The sequence below is a fragment of the Marmota monax genome, unplaced genomic scaffold (assembly GCF_021218885.2).
Source record: "Marmota monax isolate L192 unplaced genomic scaffold, Marmota_monax_Labrador192_F-V1.1 WCK01_AAM20220418_F8-fsc00017, whole genome shotgun sequence".
Taxonomy (NCBI): domain Eukaryota; kingdom Metazoa; phylum Chordata; class Mammalia; order Rodentia; family Sciuridae; genus Marmota; species Marmota monax.
In genome coordinates, this window is record NW_026695241.1 from 6,364,071 (window position 1) to 6,381,470 (window position 17,400).

At 44.7% G+C, this 17,400-nt stretch overlaps 1 protein-coding gene across 2 annotated transcripts in view; it reads left to right on the top strand.

Moving 5' to 3' along the window:
* Nrde2 (NRDE-2, necessary for RNA interference, domain containing) overlaps positions 1-17,400 on the top strand; it is a 44,179-nt gene that overhangs the window by 25,530 nt on the left and 1,249 nt on the right. The window contains exons 7-13 of one of the 2 annotated variants that reach the window (XR_006851026.2): positions 60-193; positions 2,364-2,484; positions 6,921-7,096; positions 9,164-9,550; positions 10,306-11,234; positions 12,332-12,470; positions 15,072-15,261. Coding sequence is in view for 1 of the 2 variants with exons in the window: in XM_046440671.2 (XP_046296627.1) it covers positions 60-193; positions 2,364-2,484; positions 6,921-7,096; positions 9,164-9,550; positions 10,306-11,234; positions 12,332-12,470 (1,886 nt within the window). In the remaining variant the exon portion in view is untranslated. The remainder of the gene's footprint in view (positions 1-59; positions 194-2,363; positions 2,485-6,920; positions 7,097-9,163; positions 9,551-10,305; positions 11,235-12,331; positions 12,471-15,071; positions 15,262-17,400) is intronic. The other variant, XM_046440671.2, reaches the window with a different exon arrangement.

The window sequence follows — 17,400 nt, forward strand, 5'->3', positions numbered from 1 at the left end:
TGTTCTCTCCCTCAGTGGTATCAGCAAGGAATTCTTTCCCTTTATTCTCCCTTCTGCAGCACTCCTTCTTCAGCAGTGCCACTTTCTGCGGCAGGCTGGCCACTCAGAGAAGGCCGTGTCTTTGTTCCAGGCCATGGTTGACTTCACTTTCTTCAAACCTGACAGTGTGAAAGATCTGCCTACCAAATTACAGGTACCAATCTCTGCTTATATGATCAGTGTCTCTTTCTCAGAAATATTCCACTGAGCCAAGGAAAATTCCACAGTGAAAGTAATGAAATAGGGATAGAGAAGGGAAGATTCGTCCCTTCTCTCCATGCCCGCTATCCATCCATTCTCCCCTCGTGGCCCTTGTTTAAAGGCACGTCATCTCCAGCAGTCATGCTGCAGCGGCAGGCCCGTCAGTCTCCTGTGTCCTAGTCTGGGTCTTGTGGTGCTGGCCAGGTAACCTTTCTACTGCCTACAGTGTTTGCTGGAGTTGCAAATGAAATTGCATTACACGCACCAGTCCTTGAGAAGGGTTCATCTTTTAGGTGACAAGTGAACAGTGCCAGAGTTTGTTTTGTGAAGAAATGAGAACATCTTATTATAGAGATATGCCCTTGTGAAAACCTCTGTCTTCCCCTTTTCCACTGAAGAAAACTGCTTTTTTGCTCTGAAGAGGCTCAGGTCTCCCTCCTATGGAAGTTTCACGAATTGCCAGTAAAAACCATTTTTATAATGATGTTATCTCTAGTTAAAGTTGGGTTAAAGAATTACCAGTTAACATTAGTGTAATGGATTATTAATAAGCCAGATAGAGTAGTTTTATGTTCTTTGGTTTTTTAAGAATATGCTGTGTTCCAGAAGTGATTCTTAGCTGATTCTAAAGGTCGGGGTCTGAATCCCTCTCATCCCTGTTCCTCTACTGAGACTCACTGTCTGTGAGGAGAGCATTTACTGCCCCGAGAAGGAGTCCACTGGCTACTGTGACACAAGAGGACCAGTGCTCAGCTGCTCATAGGTGTCCAGGGATCATGAGCCTTAGTCTTGAGGTTTTAAGTACTAATAGGTATGTGTGTTTCCAAAGCATTTATGTGACAGCTTTGAAATGAAACTTCTTACTTAACAATTTTCCATTTTTTATTAACTGAGACATTACTGTACACACATTAACAGTTTATGTAATAAAGCAGTCAGATACCACTATTTCTTTGGAGTAAAAAAAAACTGGTTACGATAATTTATCACACAATTTTAAGAAAAGTTCTTTTTCTTGAGTGCACTTTCTTCCGTCACTCTCACAAGAGCAGACCTATGAAGTGAGAGCATAGTCTTCCATTTCCTTTTCCGAGGGTGACTGACACATGCTGGGAGTGCAGGGCCCATGTCATCTTGCTTGCTCTGCCCTGCCCTGTCCTACCCTGCCCTGACTCTTCTAGAGACCATGTTCCTCCAAGTATGCAGGACACTGCTCAGGCTGCATAATCCTGTGACTCTGTCTGTGCTGTGCTGTGCTGGTTGGAAGAATGTTTGTCCTTTGAAAGGTTTCTTACAAGAGCCTTGTGGGAGTAGGGTTGTTGGCTCACTCTTGAAGTCCTGTTGCCAGTTGATAGCATGATCACGTTCCTGCTCAGCCGCATTCACATTCTGTTCCGTGGGGAATTATTTATTGCCAGTGAGCCGGTTTCCACACACTATGGGCCTAATGCCCACGTGAGTGGAGCCAGGGGCTCATGGGTCAGGCTAAAATGCAGGCCATTTTTTTCCTTGGCATGCTTCCCTTCTGTGTCTGTGCCAACAAGTATTTATTGAGTCCCTACTATGTGTTGAGCTCTGTGCCAGGTGTTGGGGGTAGAGTTACCTAAGATGTGGTTTTCCCCTCAAGAGCTCATGGTCATTGGAATTTTGAATTCCCTTCCCCTGAAAAGGTCTTGAAAGCAATGTGACTTCAGATATCTGTCAGGGGATCCAGTGGATTAGAGGAACAAGCAAAGCCACCAAGGAGCAGAACTGGGAAACTGCTTGTCTCCTGCCCAGCTGTAGGCCCTGTCACTAGAATTTGGCCAGTCTTTTTTATAATCTAACTTTGGAAGTGTCATCTCTTCATCTTGGCCATATTTGATTTATTATAAGTCACTGGGCCAGCCTTTGCTCAGAAGTGTGCATTCCGAGGCAGGAGTGAGGTGTCTTGGAGGCTGCCTGCCACACTAACTATTGTGTTTTTGTCGTGGCGTGTTCCGTGTGTTGACTTCAAACACTGGTAGCCACACATGGCTTTAGGAATCCTCTGCTCTCGGTATGTCCACCAGCACTTATTTTGTCCAGTGACTCAGCAGTGTTGTCCTGGTAGGCCTAACTTATGTGTTTTTAAACCTAAACAGGTGGAATTCTTTGAGCCCTTCTGGGACAGTGGAGAGCCACGGCCTGGGGAGAAAGGAGCGAGAGGCTGGCGAGCGTGGATGCACCAGCAGGAGCGGGGTGGCTGGGTGGTCATCAATCCAGGTAGGTGCCTCCCCGGGAAGATGGGTATGCACTTTTCTTATGGAGTTTCAGCATCTTCATGGTCACTTGTATGTCTGTATAACCTTTTTATCCGTGGCTTAAGAACATTGTACAAACTTCAAAATGTCAAAAACACATTAAGTAGATTTCATGGGAGAGTAGACTGTTTCTTCGTCTTTTAGACTTGAAAATACTTAACATCCCGTTCCTCCAGTCCATAGTGCTCTGAGGATGGAGTCTCTGGGGGAAGGAATTTTTTATTTTCTTTGTAAATTGCTCCTGAAGAAGCAAGTGTGTGTTTAAGACGGTCTTATTGTTCCATATAGATCAACAGATCCTTTTTGCCTTTTTAGGAATATTGCAAAATAATTAACTAGCATTTGTATAACTGTCATTCTGCATAACTTCAGAGTTCTTTCCAGATTTAAATTCTAACACAGCACTATCTAATAGAAATACAACACAAGCCACATGTGTGATTTCAGATTTTCCAGTAACTACAATGAAAAAGTAAAAAGTTGGGTGTGGTGGCACATGCCTGTAATCCCAGTACTTTGGAGGCTGAGGCAGGAGGATTACAAGTTCACGGCTAGCCGCAGCAATTTATTGAGGCCCTAAGCAATTTAATGAGATCCTATCTCAGAATAAAATATTTAAAAAGTGGGGTGGGGTGGGGTGGGCTGGGGAGGGCTGGGGATGTCACTTAGTGGTTAAGTGACCCTGGATTCATCCCTAGTTCCAAAAGTAGTAAAAAGAAACAGTGAAATTACTTAATAATGGTATTTTTAACTTTGTATATCATAACATAAACATTGCAACATGTAAATACTATCAGTATTTAAAAATTATTAATAAGATATTTTACATTTTTCTCCTTTTCCTGCTAATTCCTTAAAAGTTGGTGTGTATTTTGCACCTGCCGCTCACGTCAGTTCACCCAGCCACTTGTCCAGTACTCACCAGCCACATACTCACAGCTGGGCCTTGGGTGGTGCAGCTCTTAGACATTCAGTAACTGCTTCTCTCTCTGAAAAGCACTTCTAGCCTAGAGGGAGGTCTCCCATGCAGACTGTTTCATCGAAAGTACCAGGACTTGGGTACCAGGTTCTAGCTGAGGCTCAGCTGCCTCTTCTCCCAGCATGACCTTTCTAGTCCCTGTTTTCTATTTTTTTTAAATGTTTTTTTTAGTTATACATGGACACAATATCTTTGTTTATTTTTATGTGGTGCTGAGGATCGAACCCAGTGCCGCACGTGTGAGAGTCAAGCGCTGTGCCACTGAGCCACAACCCCAGCCTCTCTAGGCTGTTTTCTTGACCTATAGATAGAAACTTTGGTGTCGGCGTGGTTTGCCTGGCACAGAGCTCAGGCTAGGTGGCGTCTCTGCTACCACTGAGGGGGCAGAGGGCTCCTTTGAAGTTTTGGGCTTGCTCTGCTGGGGGCGCCTTCAGGTGAGGATCATGCCTCATCCTCATCCTGTGGTAGGCTCAGCTTTTAGATTTCCCTTGAGGGTTCTTTTTCAACAAGAACTGGAACCAGTCTCCAGGCTAACCAGTGGCTCTGTGTGAAGGCCAACAGCCTAAAGCCTGCATGCGTGGAATGGAAGTGTTGCACTGTTGGCCACAGAGACGAAGTGACCAGGGACCAAAAAATGGCAGTCTTGGCATTAAGCCTTCTTTGTTCAGTGACTGACTCAACTTGGGTCTGTGTTTTAGGCTAGCTTTTTGATTTGTTGAGGAGCAAGATTATTATGATGCTTAGTATCTGTGTTATAAAGTTTGTCAAATTCTGTACTTTTGCAATGATAAAGTAGCATTCTCATAGCAGTTATCTGGAGACTACGGTAACACTGTTTCTCTGATGAGCGTCCAGATGTCTCATGGTCACTCATAATAAGATGTAAAGTTAGTTTTCTTAGAAAGGAGTGTTAAGTGTGGAGACCTTGACTTTTAATATCAAGTTAGGGAGGTGTTTTGGCACCTATATTTCCTGATGTTTCCATTATAGAAAATTGTCTATTGAATTTAATTAATTTCTTTCTGATGAATTTAATAGGAGTCTTTCAAAAAACCAGCAGAGAGATTGATAATTTTCTTGTTTCCAGAAAACTAGTTGGTAACTATTTTTGTTTTTACTTTTAAAATTTCTGTCCACCCTGAGAAATGTAGCATTTAGAAGGTAGTTGGGATTTTATAATGTGTTCTGAGGCATATCTTTTTCATATATCACAGTTTATTTTTACCCATTAGTCTGTAATTATTATGTCTGCCTGTCCAAAACCATGTGACCTTTTGAATTCTTTTTTCTTTTTTTTTTTCTTCAGACCTAGGGATTGGACCCAGGGCCTTGCACATTCTAAGCAAACACTCTACCATTGAGCTATACTCTGATCCCTTTTAAAAATATTTTCAAATTTTGAGACAGAGTCTCAGTAAGTTGCTCAGACTGGCCTAGAACTTATGATCCTCCTGTCTCAGCCTCCCAAGTAACTGGGATTACAGGCACATAATATCATGCCTTGTTTGAATTCTTAGTGCAATAAATTCAGGTGTCTAACTGAATATGTATAACTCAGGGATCATTTTAAAGTATTTCTCAAAAGTGTTTAATGGATTACTTTAAATGTAGACCTTTAGAAGATGAGGATGAATACATTTTGGTATTTTACTTTGAGAAACACAGAACATTTAAGTAGAATGCTGTTATACATTTAAATTATTCAGGGTTTTTGTTGTTTTTTTATTTTGAAATACTTGTAGATTTACAAGAAGCTAAAACAAATGTACCTAGAAGTTTTGTGAACCCTTTGCTCAGTCCCACACAGTGGGCAGAGTTTCACAACCAGGAAGCTGGCATTGGTATAGTCTGCAGGGTTAGGGTTGATTCCAGTTTCACCAGTCTGCACCTCGTTTGTGTGTGTGTGTGTTTCCCTAGGTACTTCGGTCCCGTGTAGCTTCATGCAGTCACCACCACACTCCAACACAGATCTGATTCATCACACAGAGCCCCCCCCCCCCCATGACTCCCCTTTTTGGTCCCCCTGGTCCCTCCCACTGATCTGTTCTCTACCATCTCTAGAATCTTTGCATCTTCCTTCTCTGAAACTCTGTGCTAATTAATCCCCTCTCCCTGTAGCAGCTACCATTCTTTCTTGCTTTAGTAACCTCACACAAGATCAGTTTTGTAATTATTTGTCCTTTTGTGACAAGCTTATTCCACTTATCATAGTGTCCTTAAGGTTCACCTATGTTGTGCATGTGTTGGAATTTCCCTTTCTCTTAAGATGGGATGTGTGTGCCACATTTGGTTTATTCATTCTTCCATTGATGGACACTTGGGTTGCTTTACCTTCAGCGGTTGCTGATGCTGTCACGAACATGGGTGTAAAATATTTGAGTTCCTGCTTTTGGTTCTTGGTATATGTTCAGAAGTGGAATTGCCCAATCATGGTAATCCTAAGTTCAGTCTTTTCAACTGTCAATACTATTTTTTACAGTGACTGTATCATTTTACATTCCTACTACCACTGCACAAAGGCTCTGGTCTCTCCACCTCCTTTGCAACGCTTGTTTTCTGTGTAATTTTTTGAGATTGAATTATTCGCTTAGCACAAGTCCCCTGAGATACATATAAATTATTGTGGCTATCGATAGTTGTTCGTTTTTAACACTGAGTAGTAGTAGTCCACAGTATAGTTGTGTCACAGGTTCTGTTCACTTACTGTGGGAACATTTGGGCTACTGTGAATAAAGCCACTACAAACATTAGTGTATAGGATTTTATGTGAATATAGGTTTTTGTTTTTCTGGAATCAGTTGTTCAGAATTAGGAATCAGAGAAATTACTAGATATTCTGAATTGACCTATTTTTAAGCAACTTACAGTGGTGTCATAGTTAATGATAAGGCCACTGTCTAAAAAGTCTGATGGCTTAAGGAAATCTAAGCCAATACAGTCACTAAATAATATTCAGCATTCTAAAACTGTGTTGTCCAAAACGGTGATCTCTAGTTACCTCTAGTGACTATTTAAAAATTAATTAAAATGAAATTAAGAATTCAGTATTTTTTTATTTGTGATATTTCAGGTGCCCAGTAAGTCACATGTAGCTAGTTGGTACTGTTTTAGCACAGATAAAGAACATTTTTCACCTCTGCAGAAAGTTCTTTTGAACAGTGCTGGTCTAGAGTATCTATCATTCTTTTTTTTGCTGTGATAGTATTTCAAATTGTCTGATTCCCTTATCTTTCCTGCCTGTTCTTCCTGGGCCTTGGGAGAGTCCCTAGATGCCCCTGAATGCCTGAGGAAGCTGGCCTGGCTCTGATTCATCTTGGCGTGGTAGGTGCCCACACAGTACCTGGCACAGCAGATTGACTGGGTGACCGTGGGGGTTTTATTTACTGCTTAGGTGAACTGGAGATTTCATTCTTGTCTAGATGAGGATGATGACGAGCCAGAAGAGGATGACCAGGAGATAAAAGAGAAGACTCTGCCCAGGTGGCAGATCTGGCTTGCTGCTGAGCGTTCCCGAGATCAAAGGCACTGGCGGCCCTGGCGCCCTGATAAGACCAAGAAACAAACTGAGGAAGACTGTGAGGATCCCGAGAGACAGGCACGTGCGCTCCACCGCAGGCAGGAAATTGACCTTGGGATTTTTGTCCTCCTCTCATTCCCATTATGTCTCCTTATCTGAAAGAAGTTGCTGGGGGTGCCCTAGTGCTTGGCTGGCTCAGAAGACTCTGGCCTGTTTCTGTCTGTGTCTGGGGAAACAGCCCTCCTGTTCAGTATCAGATAGAATTTCCCTGCATCTGGTTATGGGAGTGCTTATTGGCACTTGACTAGGTAGATCCTGTTGAAGGTAGGCTCTCTTGGTCTCCCCTTTGGAGAGTGTCTTCCAGGTCATTTAGTTAACTTTTCATATGGAACCCTGTGGCCTCAAGTTCTAAAATTTGGATCACTGTCCTAGATTGTTTAATTGTGTCTGCTCCCCCACCCATTCTCTTGGATCCATGGAGATGTAGCAGCTGGATTCAACTCTAGAAGGCATGAGGGGAGAATGGAGAGACCGTACCTGGGCAGTAGGCGCACAGCTTGACTTGTTGAGGAAGGCGCTGGTGTTGGTTGAACATGTTGAGGGCCACACACTTCATTTTACTGTTGTTCCATGGTATGATCTGTGCTGCTCTGCATTTGTGGGTTAGCAGCTCTGCGGGTTTTAAATTAAAATGAGGGAGGAAGTGCTGTTTTTTTTGTTTGTTTGTTTTAGGTGGACACAATATCTTTATTTTATTTTTATGTGGTGCTGAGGGTCGAACCCAGTGCCTCGCGCATGCCAGGCCAGCGCACTACCACTTGAGCCACGTTCCCAGCCCAGAAGTGCTCTTTTGATGCCTGGAATTGACCAGGTACCAGCTCTACTACTTGGTGGGTGTTACATGAATAGATTTTTCTCTGTGACCTTGCAAGTGACATGCCTCAAAGGTGGGGAGTTCTGCCTCTTGTTCGTTGCTGTGTCATCAGTGCCTAGAGCAATGCTCATTCTGTGCTTAGGTGATATTCTTATATGTTGAAGGGTTGTTTGTTGATGCTGGAGCATGAAGGCCCCACAGTGCCAGCCACATCTGTGAACAGGGTGGCCAGACTGGAGTTAAGATGCAGAGAATTGGGGCTAGAGAAGCAGGTGTGGTCTGGGCAGGAGGGCCAGCTTCCAGGGAAACCTCAGCTCTCCGCCTGCTGTGGGAGGCGTGTTTGTGTGGGAGACCTCTTTCCTGACTGCAGCCGAGTGTTTAGGGGAGACTGGGGTCTCCTTTTGGTGTTCCAGGATCTTATATGGAGTTCACTACTAACCTTTGGGAAGTTGGTTCTCTACCAAGAATTCCACCTGTCCCATGGACCTGGAGCACACAACTGTTGTGAGTGACTTCTTGTCATTTAGCTTTTTCTCTAGTCCAGGCCTGGGGAACAAAATCTTTTTGATTAATTGATGGTTTGATTCATTGAGTGCCAAGTTTATTGTGTTTGCATTTTGATTTCCTCTGCCGAGAGCCACAGAGATGAATCAGACAAGCAGCAAGTACCTTGAAGCAAAGAGCAGTGGGCGTCCTTGGCTTAGATGTTTTAAAACAATTACATGAAATCAGCTGTGAACATGTACAGTTGGTATTGGGCTCTTAAATGCTCTTGTCATTTTCTTCTTACCTGTGCCTGTTTATCTGCAGTTTTCATTTTCTGAAGAAAATTTGGACAAAAGAAATTCTCAAATAGAATTTTTTTTACCTTAAGATACAAAGGTTTGTTATAGTAACTATAAAAGCAATTATGTGTGCTTTTTGAAGGGAACATGGTCAGTCTCTCCTATGAATCCAGCAGGATTCTTTGGAAGTGGTCGGCTTGAGCCTGTTTGTGCCTGTCTGCCTTCACAGTTCTCCCCAGAGGTGTGAAAGTGCTAGTAGTCTTGGGCTGCTGGTGGTTCTCCAGCTGTCTGGGAGGCCTTGGGCGGCATCCAGCTTTTTTGTATTTTGCAGAAAACTTAGTTCTATATAAGATTTACTTTAATTTGAGTCATGTTGAATCATTAGTACCTCCATATAAAAAGAAATGTGAAAAAATGTGAAGACAGAAGTCTTGTGTGTTTTTTTCATTTCATTAAATGGATCCCTTTATTCTGCCTTTGATACAGGTGTTGTTTGATGATATTGGACAATCTCTGATCAGGCTTTCCAGCCAAGAGCTTCAGTTCCAGTTGATCGAGGCCTTTCTGCAGTTCTTGGGTGTGCCTTCTGGCTTTGTCCCTCCAGCCTCCTGCCTGTACCTGGCCATGGATGAGAGCAGCATCTTTGATAGTGGACTCTGTGATGAAAAGCCCTTGACTTTTTTCAACCTTTCATTTTCTGGCATTAGCTGTGTTGGCTGCATGGACCGGTTGGGCTCTCTCCGCTGGACCAGGGGTCACAATCGAGAGGGCGAGGAGTTCATTCGCAATGTCTTCCACCTTGTGATGCCTTTGTTTTCGGGCAAGCAAAAGTCTCAGCTCTGCTTCTCCTGGTTACGGTACGAGATTGCAAAGGTAACTCCAGCTGCCTCCTGCCCGGGTTTGGGGCTTTTTCATTTCACATCAGTGTTACAGATGGCATTGCAAGGCCCCAAGTGCTGCTCCAGGAACCATGACGACTCCTGAAGGCACGTTGTGCATGGCTGCCCTTCAGAGGGGCTGCAGGGAAGAGGAAAGCAGGGGCCAGTCCAGGGCTCAGTGCTGGAGCTGTCACGAGGAGGTTCTTACCAGATGCCTGCGATGATGTTGGCAGTTGGTGTTAAGAACCAGAGTCAGCTTAAGCAGGGTTAAAGGATTTATGTGCTTATTAGAATAGATAAATAAGCTACTTATCCTGAGCGGTATAGCTATCTGCTCAAAAGTGAGTCTCAGCCTGCTGCTCTGCCCTCTGCTGGCCATAGTTAGTACTGACTCTTAACATTCAGAGTTCTGAAGCTAACTACAGCTTATGCATACCAAGTTGTGTTAAAATAGTGTCTTTGATAAAATGTGGTGGCCACGTCTCTTTGGAAGAAGAACATTTGAAGTGTATCAACTTTGTTTATAGAGATTTGAAATGGAAACCTGGATGTGTTAATGTTGGGCTCCTCAGGCCTTGGTAAAATCCTGGTTTCTTTTTTAGCTCAGAGAGCCTCGGTGTTTACCAAACACCCAGGAAAGGAAGTGTAGAGACCTTTGCTGTTGGTGTTTTCTAAAGTTGACATTACAAAGAGATTGCTTGGAAATAACAGAGCACCCAGAGTCATTCTTTGATTATTTCTGTCTTGTAGGTCATTTGGTGTCTGCACACTAAAAACAAGAAGAGATTAAAGTCACAGGGGAAGAACTGCAAAAAATTAGCCAAGAATCTCCTTAAAGAGCCAGAAAACCGTAATAATTTTTGCCTCTGGAAGCAGTACGCACATCTGGAGTGGTTGCTTGGCAACATAGAGGATGCCCGAAAAGTTTTTGATACAGCCCTCAGTATGGTGGGCAGCAGCGAGCTGAAGGACCGTGAACTTTGTGAACTCAGTCTCCTCTATGCTGAGCTGGAGGTGGAGCTGTCACTGGACTCGTCAGGGGCCACCACGGCCCGAGCTATTCACATACTAACCCGACTGACAGAGAGCAGTCCCTACGGGCCCTTCACTGGGCAGGTCTTACCCACTAATGTTTTGAAAGCTCGAAAGGCTTACGAGCATGCGCTACAAGACTGTTTGGGTAAGAGCTGTGTCTCTGATCCAACTCCTGCTGATTCCTTGAACTGCCTGAGTAGCTTGGTCAAATGCTTTATGCTGTTCCAGTATTTGACCGTAGGGATTGATGCTGCCGTGCAGATATATGAACAGCTATTTGCCAAACTGAAGGGTTCTGTTTTCTCAGAAGGCTCTGGCATGGAGGATGGTGCCAGCTCCCAGAATCTGACCAGTGTTCTTGAAGCCATCACGCTGATGCACACAAGTCTGCTGAGGTTCCACATGAAAGTTAATGTTTACCCTTTGACTCCACTACGAGAGGCGCTCTCGGAGGCTTTGAGGCTGTATCCCGGCAACCAGGTTCTTTGGAGGTCATATGTTCAGATTCAGAATAAGTCTCACAGTGCTAGCAAGACCAGAAAATTCTTTGATGCAATGACCAGGTCTGCCAAACCCATGGAGCCGTGGTTATTTGCAATTGAAGCTGAGAAAATGAGGAAAAGACTGGTAGAAACTGTTCAGAGGTAACTATAGGCCATCTTGTTTGTGTACTTCCCAAACCTCTCTGGGGTGCTTGCCATTTTCCTTTGCCTTTGCCAGATCTCAGGAGTGGATGGGGTGCAGGGTCTCGAGCACCTGCTGTGAGCGCCCTGAGTGCTGTAGAGAACACACTGAAGATGAACAAGGGACTTAGAGCATAGCAGCATCTTTCTTGAGAGGCTTTGGTGGCTGTCTTCCTGGGCTGGGCCTCTTGGGGCATGTGTTGCTTTTGGTGTGTACCTGGCAGGCCATCAGAGTGTCTGAAAAGCTATGTGAAAGCACAGTGGTTGAGGGCCTGACGCTGGGGGGTCACTTCTCTGATTCCAGTGCCAGCTCTGTTGGTTAGCAGCTGGGTGACCTCAGGCAAGTTGCTTCACCCTCTTATAGGCTCCTCTCTGTCAAATGAGAATAGTTAAAGAACCCGCCCGCCTCCTATGGTTGCTCTGACGGGTCAGTGAGGTAAGTGCTTGGCCCAGAGACAATGCGTGGTAATTGCTAGCTGCTGTCACTGTTTCCTTAGGAAGCCCTGTCTGCTTCACATGCTGTCTTTTGACGCAGTGTATTATATCCAAAAGTAAATGATAGTCCTGTGAACATATTAGTTTAGGCATCATTGTTTCTTCTGGAATCTCTGTTGTGGTTTCACTGCAACCTTATAAATAAGGCAGAATTTCCATTGAGTAGTGTTTCATTTTGCTTGATTTTTATTTCTTACATTGGGATTTTTCACTGCATATAAATCTTACCTCATCTACTTTGAATGGAAAGGTCTTTCCTTCCTGGGGAGTAGAGTTTGTATTCTGATTTCAGGGTAGGGCAGCATCTTTAGAAAAGAGAGAAGCAAAGAATTTGTGACTTCTGGACAGTCTTCGTGTGGGGCAGAAACCACAGAACCCTGGCCACTGCCTTCCAGAAATCACATTGTGCCTGTACTTGGTGCCACCACACACTTGAAGGACAGCACTCCCTTGACACACTGTGACCTAGCTGTTGCTGACCTTTGTTGTCACTAGAGCATCCCTTCCTGCAGGTCACATAGCAGAGAGGACGTGTTTTGGTTACATGAGCCCTTGCCTTGCAGGGTGGGAGGTAGAGAGATCCACGCCACCATCCCAGAGGCCGGCTTAACACATCGGATCAGAGCCCTGTTTGAGAACGCAGTGCGGAGTGACCACGGCAGCCAGTGCCCCTTACTGTGGAGGATGTATTTGAATTTTTTGGTAAGAAAATATTTCGACTTTTGTTTTTGTTTGAATAGAATTCTGCTTCTTCCTTTTTAAGTGCAAAAGTGTACAAGGCCCAGAGCTGCTGCTGGGAGGGCCTCAAGCCTCCCTGGTGTGGGAACCCTGAGGGAACAGCATCAGGCCTCTCAGGACTTGTGAAGGGGCGGGGATTGCATGTTTACTCAGATTATTTGGTAGAACAAAACCAGTAAGTAATGTAGCAGAACTTAATGTTGGTTTCTTTGAGTTGATTTCATTGAGTCAGCAACTTGAAAAATGGTCTAAGAGCTTTCCTTTGAAGGGAACCTAAATTCTTTATATTCTACACATAAGAATTTTCTGATTCTGTTTTGTTATTAGAAATAAAATTTAGTCTAGAATGTGGTTTTTAAAGTAGACATTTTCAAGCAGATTGTGTTCACTTAAATGGTGAAGCACCATTTAATTTTGTCAACGTGAGGGTGCAGACGGGAAGGTGCTTCTCTGACTACACAGGCTTAACTCGCTTTGCTTTGGGTCTGGGGCCTGGCCCTGAGCTGGCCTCGTCTACTGTTTCCAGGTTGCCTGGTTCTTGAGGACATAGTCTTCTAGGCCTTCTGCTTGTTGCTTTAGTTCAAGGCCACTCACATCCAGCTGACCTCTGGTGAATGTTGTACCTTTTAGAAGCCAGAAGTGACCTTTATTCATAGGTTTTATGTATCCCTGATTATTCCATCAGGACAAATTCTCAAAAATTTCATCAGAGAATTTGAGCATTTGACACAAGACAAAGCTGGGGTGTTTTAAAGAGATGACAGACAGGGTTAGGAGAGGTTTGGCTCTCTGACGGCAAAAGGTCTCCACTGGACACTCCAGAATTTATCTATGTATACCTCTCTGACCTCTGAAAGGGGCCATGTGCTGAAGACCTGAGGGATCAGGAGGATACATCCATCACCTCACGACAGCTATTCATTGGCATATACAGGAAAAATGGGTTAATCCTAAGGGGGTAGAAGTTGCATCAAAAATGAATTACTACAAAAGTTTGTACATTTCCTTTGTATTTGTTCTTTAGATCCAGAAACTCAAGATTTTGTGATTTGTGTGAAATGGAAGCTTAAGGGGTCCTGTGCTATGTGCTTTCGTGGCTGCAAGGGTGCTTCTTGTTTGCCAGAGATGACTAGGTGCAGAAGAATCTGGAGGACTGGAGGACTGGGCTTTTGCCAGAACCCTGCTCTGATTTTTTTCAACATTAATACTCTTGTCACTCTTCCGAAACAATGGGAAATCTGTAGGTTTAAGTGGGGTTAGCTTCCAAATTTGCCAGTGTAATTTCTCCAGTCTTTTATAGGTAAAGGTAGGGTAAGAGCAAATTTATAGTATTTTTATTGAGTCTCAGCTGTGAGCTAGGTTTATTTGGGTTGTAGACTAAAAAATACCATTGACTTGGCAAAAAGATCTAGACTCTTACGGAATTTGTTTGCAAAAGTGGTGTTGAAGCTAAGGATTAATTAGAGCAGTGACTTTGCTTCACGGTTCCTGAATTGTCTGGGTGGGCGCCTAGCACTTTATCAATTAAACACATGAAGAAACCAGATTAGAGCCTAAATGTAGGCTGCAAGTGCCACGAGAAGAGCCGTGGGCCCCGTGAAGGGTGAGACCTGGGGCTGGGCTGGTGAGTTGCCTCTGCTAGAGCCTTCCCTGGACCTATGTACGGACTGACTTGCTTGCTTCTTTCACTGCAAAAATGATTGAGGGATTGAAAACTTACTTTTGGCTGTGGAGAATATGCAAGGAAAAGGAAGTGGACTAACAGCAGTTCAAACTCTCCACTCAGATTGGGACTTAGCCAGTTAAAGCCTCAGTTTTAGGATCTTCCAGTGCATTGTTCTGCATAGTATTAACATTTCAACCAGACTTTTTTGTTGTTGTTTTGGCTAAAGTTGCAGTTACTTTGAAGATTTTTTTGGTCATTTCCTACACAATAAGGAAGGAAATGTAAGTATTGATAAGCTAGTCAGCTGATTCCATGGGGCTGATGAAAGAAGTCTTGCTACATGAAAAAGAAACAGTGGCATTTCTAAATGGTTAATCACTAGATTTCTTTTACCCTCAGTACAGTTCCTTGTGCCATCCTGTTGATAGCGGGCAGAGTTCAGGCCATATTGAGAGGCCACCATTGAGGAGGGCTGGTGGGAGGGAAGAGATTCTTTTCAGCTGCCCTCCTGGGGTGAATGAGTAAACTTCTCATAGTGCCAGCAACTCATAAGGGGAGTATTATAGAGAGATGACATTTTATTGGAGGAAAATGGATATCAGTTTTGTCAAATTGCTTGAAAAAATTCTGTGAGCTAACAGTTGCTCAGATAAGTTTATAATGAGATGAGAAAAGAGAATCAAGTTTTGCAAAAGTGTGAAGACTTCCACCTTCTCATTTTCTTAGAGGTGTTGCTTCCCCTGTCGAGGTGGAGCATCTCAGAGAGGAAGGCACAGAATACCAGACTAAGCACCAAACAGCTTTGCAAAATGGGCGAGTGCAGACCACTTGGTAGGTGTGCCGAGGCGGCCTGGTGGTGGCTGCCACTCCACATGGCCACTGGTGTTCTTCCCGCCTAGGGAGAGGAGAACTGTGGTGCCCCGCTCACGGCTGACACGGGAGCTGCTCCAGGGAGGCTGGCCTCCATGTTCCTTACGTGTGCGCGACTCGGCTCCGGGGGCTGAGGGTGAAGGAAGGGGGCGCCTCTGTGTGAGCCCTGTCCTGCCCCTCTGAAGACTCATTGGCAGGATCAGGATGTGCACAGAGATGGTAAAGTGTGACCATTTGCCCACTGCATAGGATGCCAGTCGCTGAAACAAATTTTCAAAAGAGTTATTCACAAGGCAGCTGAGTTGGAGTGGGAGGCCACACATCTCCCTGCCTGAGGGTAGGTGTGGGATAGTTATGGGGTAAAGAAGCAGGGTGATCTGTGGTGTGGGGAGAATGATTGGAAGATGAAGTGATCTGTGTTTCATGCACATGTAATGAGACTTCATGGCTCTTTATGAGACACATGTACAGAAAACAGAGGTGCACGATCTGAAGAAGGTAGAGATTTTGGCCCTCTGACGGCAAAAGGTCTCCACTGGACAACTGCGCAGGCCCAAATGAAGAGTTGGTGGTTTCAACAAATTTGCCAAGTCCCTGAAAAGTAACCTAGGCAGCTGTTACCATCATGACCCACGCGTCAGAGGTGTCATCTGTAGCTCAGCTTGTGAGAGACTAAGAATGTATAGCTCAGCTCCGTGACCTCCAGAATTAGTGATCTGTAAAGCCAGTAAAAATCAGGTAACTAAAGTGGGAAAGGGGCTTCAGAGAGAAGTACAAAGCATCGGTTCACATATACGAGGCTAGGCCAGCCACGTTTGTTAATTATCAGAGTTAAGATTCCAGTCTTCATGGAGTCTTGGAGACTGAGGTGAGGGTTACCTTCCCAACAGTGGCTCTCAGTTTCTTGGGAGATGCTTCTGACTGGCAAAAGGTAGATATTTATAACTGGGATCCTCTCTTTTAGTAAATGCCCGGCAGATGGTTGGCCCCGGTGAGCAAGAGCAGCTCTCTTCCTTCATCAGCTCTGTCTTCTTTGGTTCCATGCAGAGACTCAGTTGGTGCCCTCAGGTGCTCCTGGCTTGCCTGAGGACACACATTTACCCAGTCATAATACCGTGGGGGTGACAGGAGTGTCACAGAAACTCCAGAAAAGAGGGTATCACCCCCCAGTTATGTTTCATTCCTGAAGGAATCTTACAAGGAGTCTTGGGTGTTAAGATGACATTTAGATGGTGATAGAGGGACCAGGAGAGCTGGTAGTGGCCATGGACTCTTCTCTCACTTGAGGCTTGCTCTACCCACAGGTGAAGGCATGTCCAAGGCCGTGTCTTAGAATACAAAATCATGGGTAGAAAACACATGGTCACCACTGAGTTCTCACCTGGCATCAAGCTCTTCCACCCCTGATGCAGAAAAGGACAGTGTTTTCCTGTGGCCTGTTGATGAAGGAAATGCCACTGAAAAGAGTATAGTGGTTTATTGGGCTCCAGGATTCTGCACTTGGTAGAAGACATAGTAATATAGTTTTTCTTATTCTTTCAAAAAGGAAGAAAAGGTTCAGTTTAGTCAGGAGTTAGGAGAGGACATTGACGCATACTGACGTGGGAAGGAGCACACCGGCTGCTTAGTTGTGAATTGAGTGGCCCAGCCTCAGAACTGGAGGCATTCAGTAGAAAGGACACATGGGAGTCTCCTGAGCCTTGTGGCTGGCTCTTGGAGACGCTGAGCCTTGCCCAAAGCAGGGTTCTCATAGATGTTGTTACAGTCCAAGCTGTAGTCCCTTGTGACCGTGGGAGTGAACCTTCAAGATTGAAAGATGGAGTTCCCGAGCAGCAGTTTGGATCTCTGGATGCTGCAGTCCAGGTTTCCAGGAGCCCAGTCATTAGCTCTTCCTTCTTTGCTGGCTGCAGCATGCTGGCTGTGTGGCTAGGGAGAGCCAGTGTCCACTAGAACACGATCCTGAGGGAGCAGGCTGGGTGGACAAGCACAGAGACAGACTTGAGCTCCCTGGGCTCTGCTCACGCCACCCAGCAGGTACTGTCCTGGGTAGCTGGCTTCCCAGGAAGGTCAGGAGAGGTCCCCAGCAATGGCTCCTTCCACACTGGGCTGGGAACACAGTGGTGGCTGACTTTGAGATGAAGGTTTTAGATCTAGAGAGAAAGCCGGCTGAGAACCTGCACACACTCAGACTGAAATTTCTGATGGAAAAATTTAATAAGGTGAAATCTGGCAAATGGGGTAAGCTATTGGAGAAATGAGATAGTCCTGATTATTTCATTTCTCTAAAAGACAGCTTTCATCCAGTGGCACATACTAAAGCAAAGGTTTTTTTCATTTGCACAACTTATCAAGTTCACC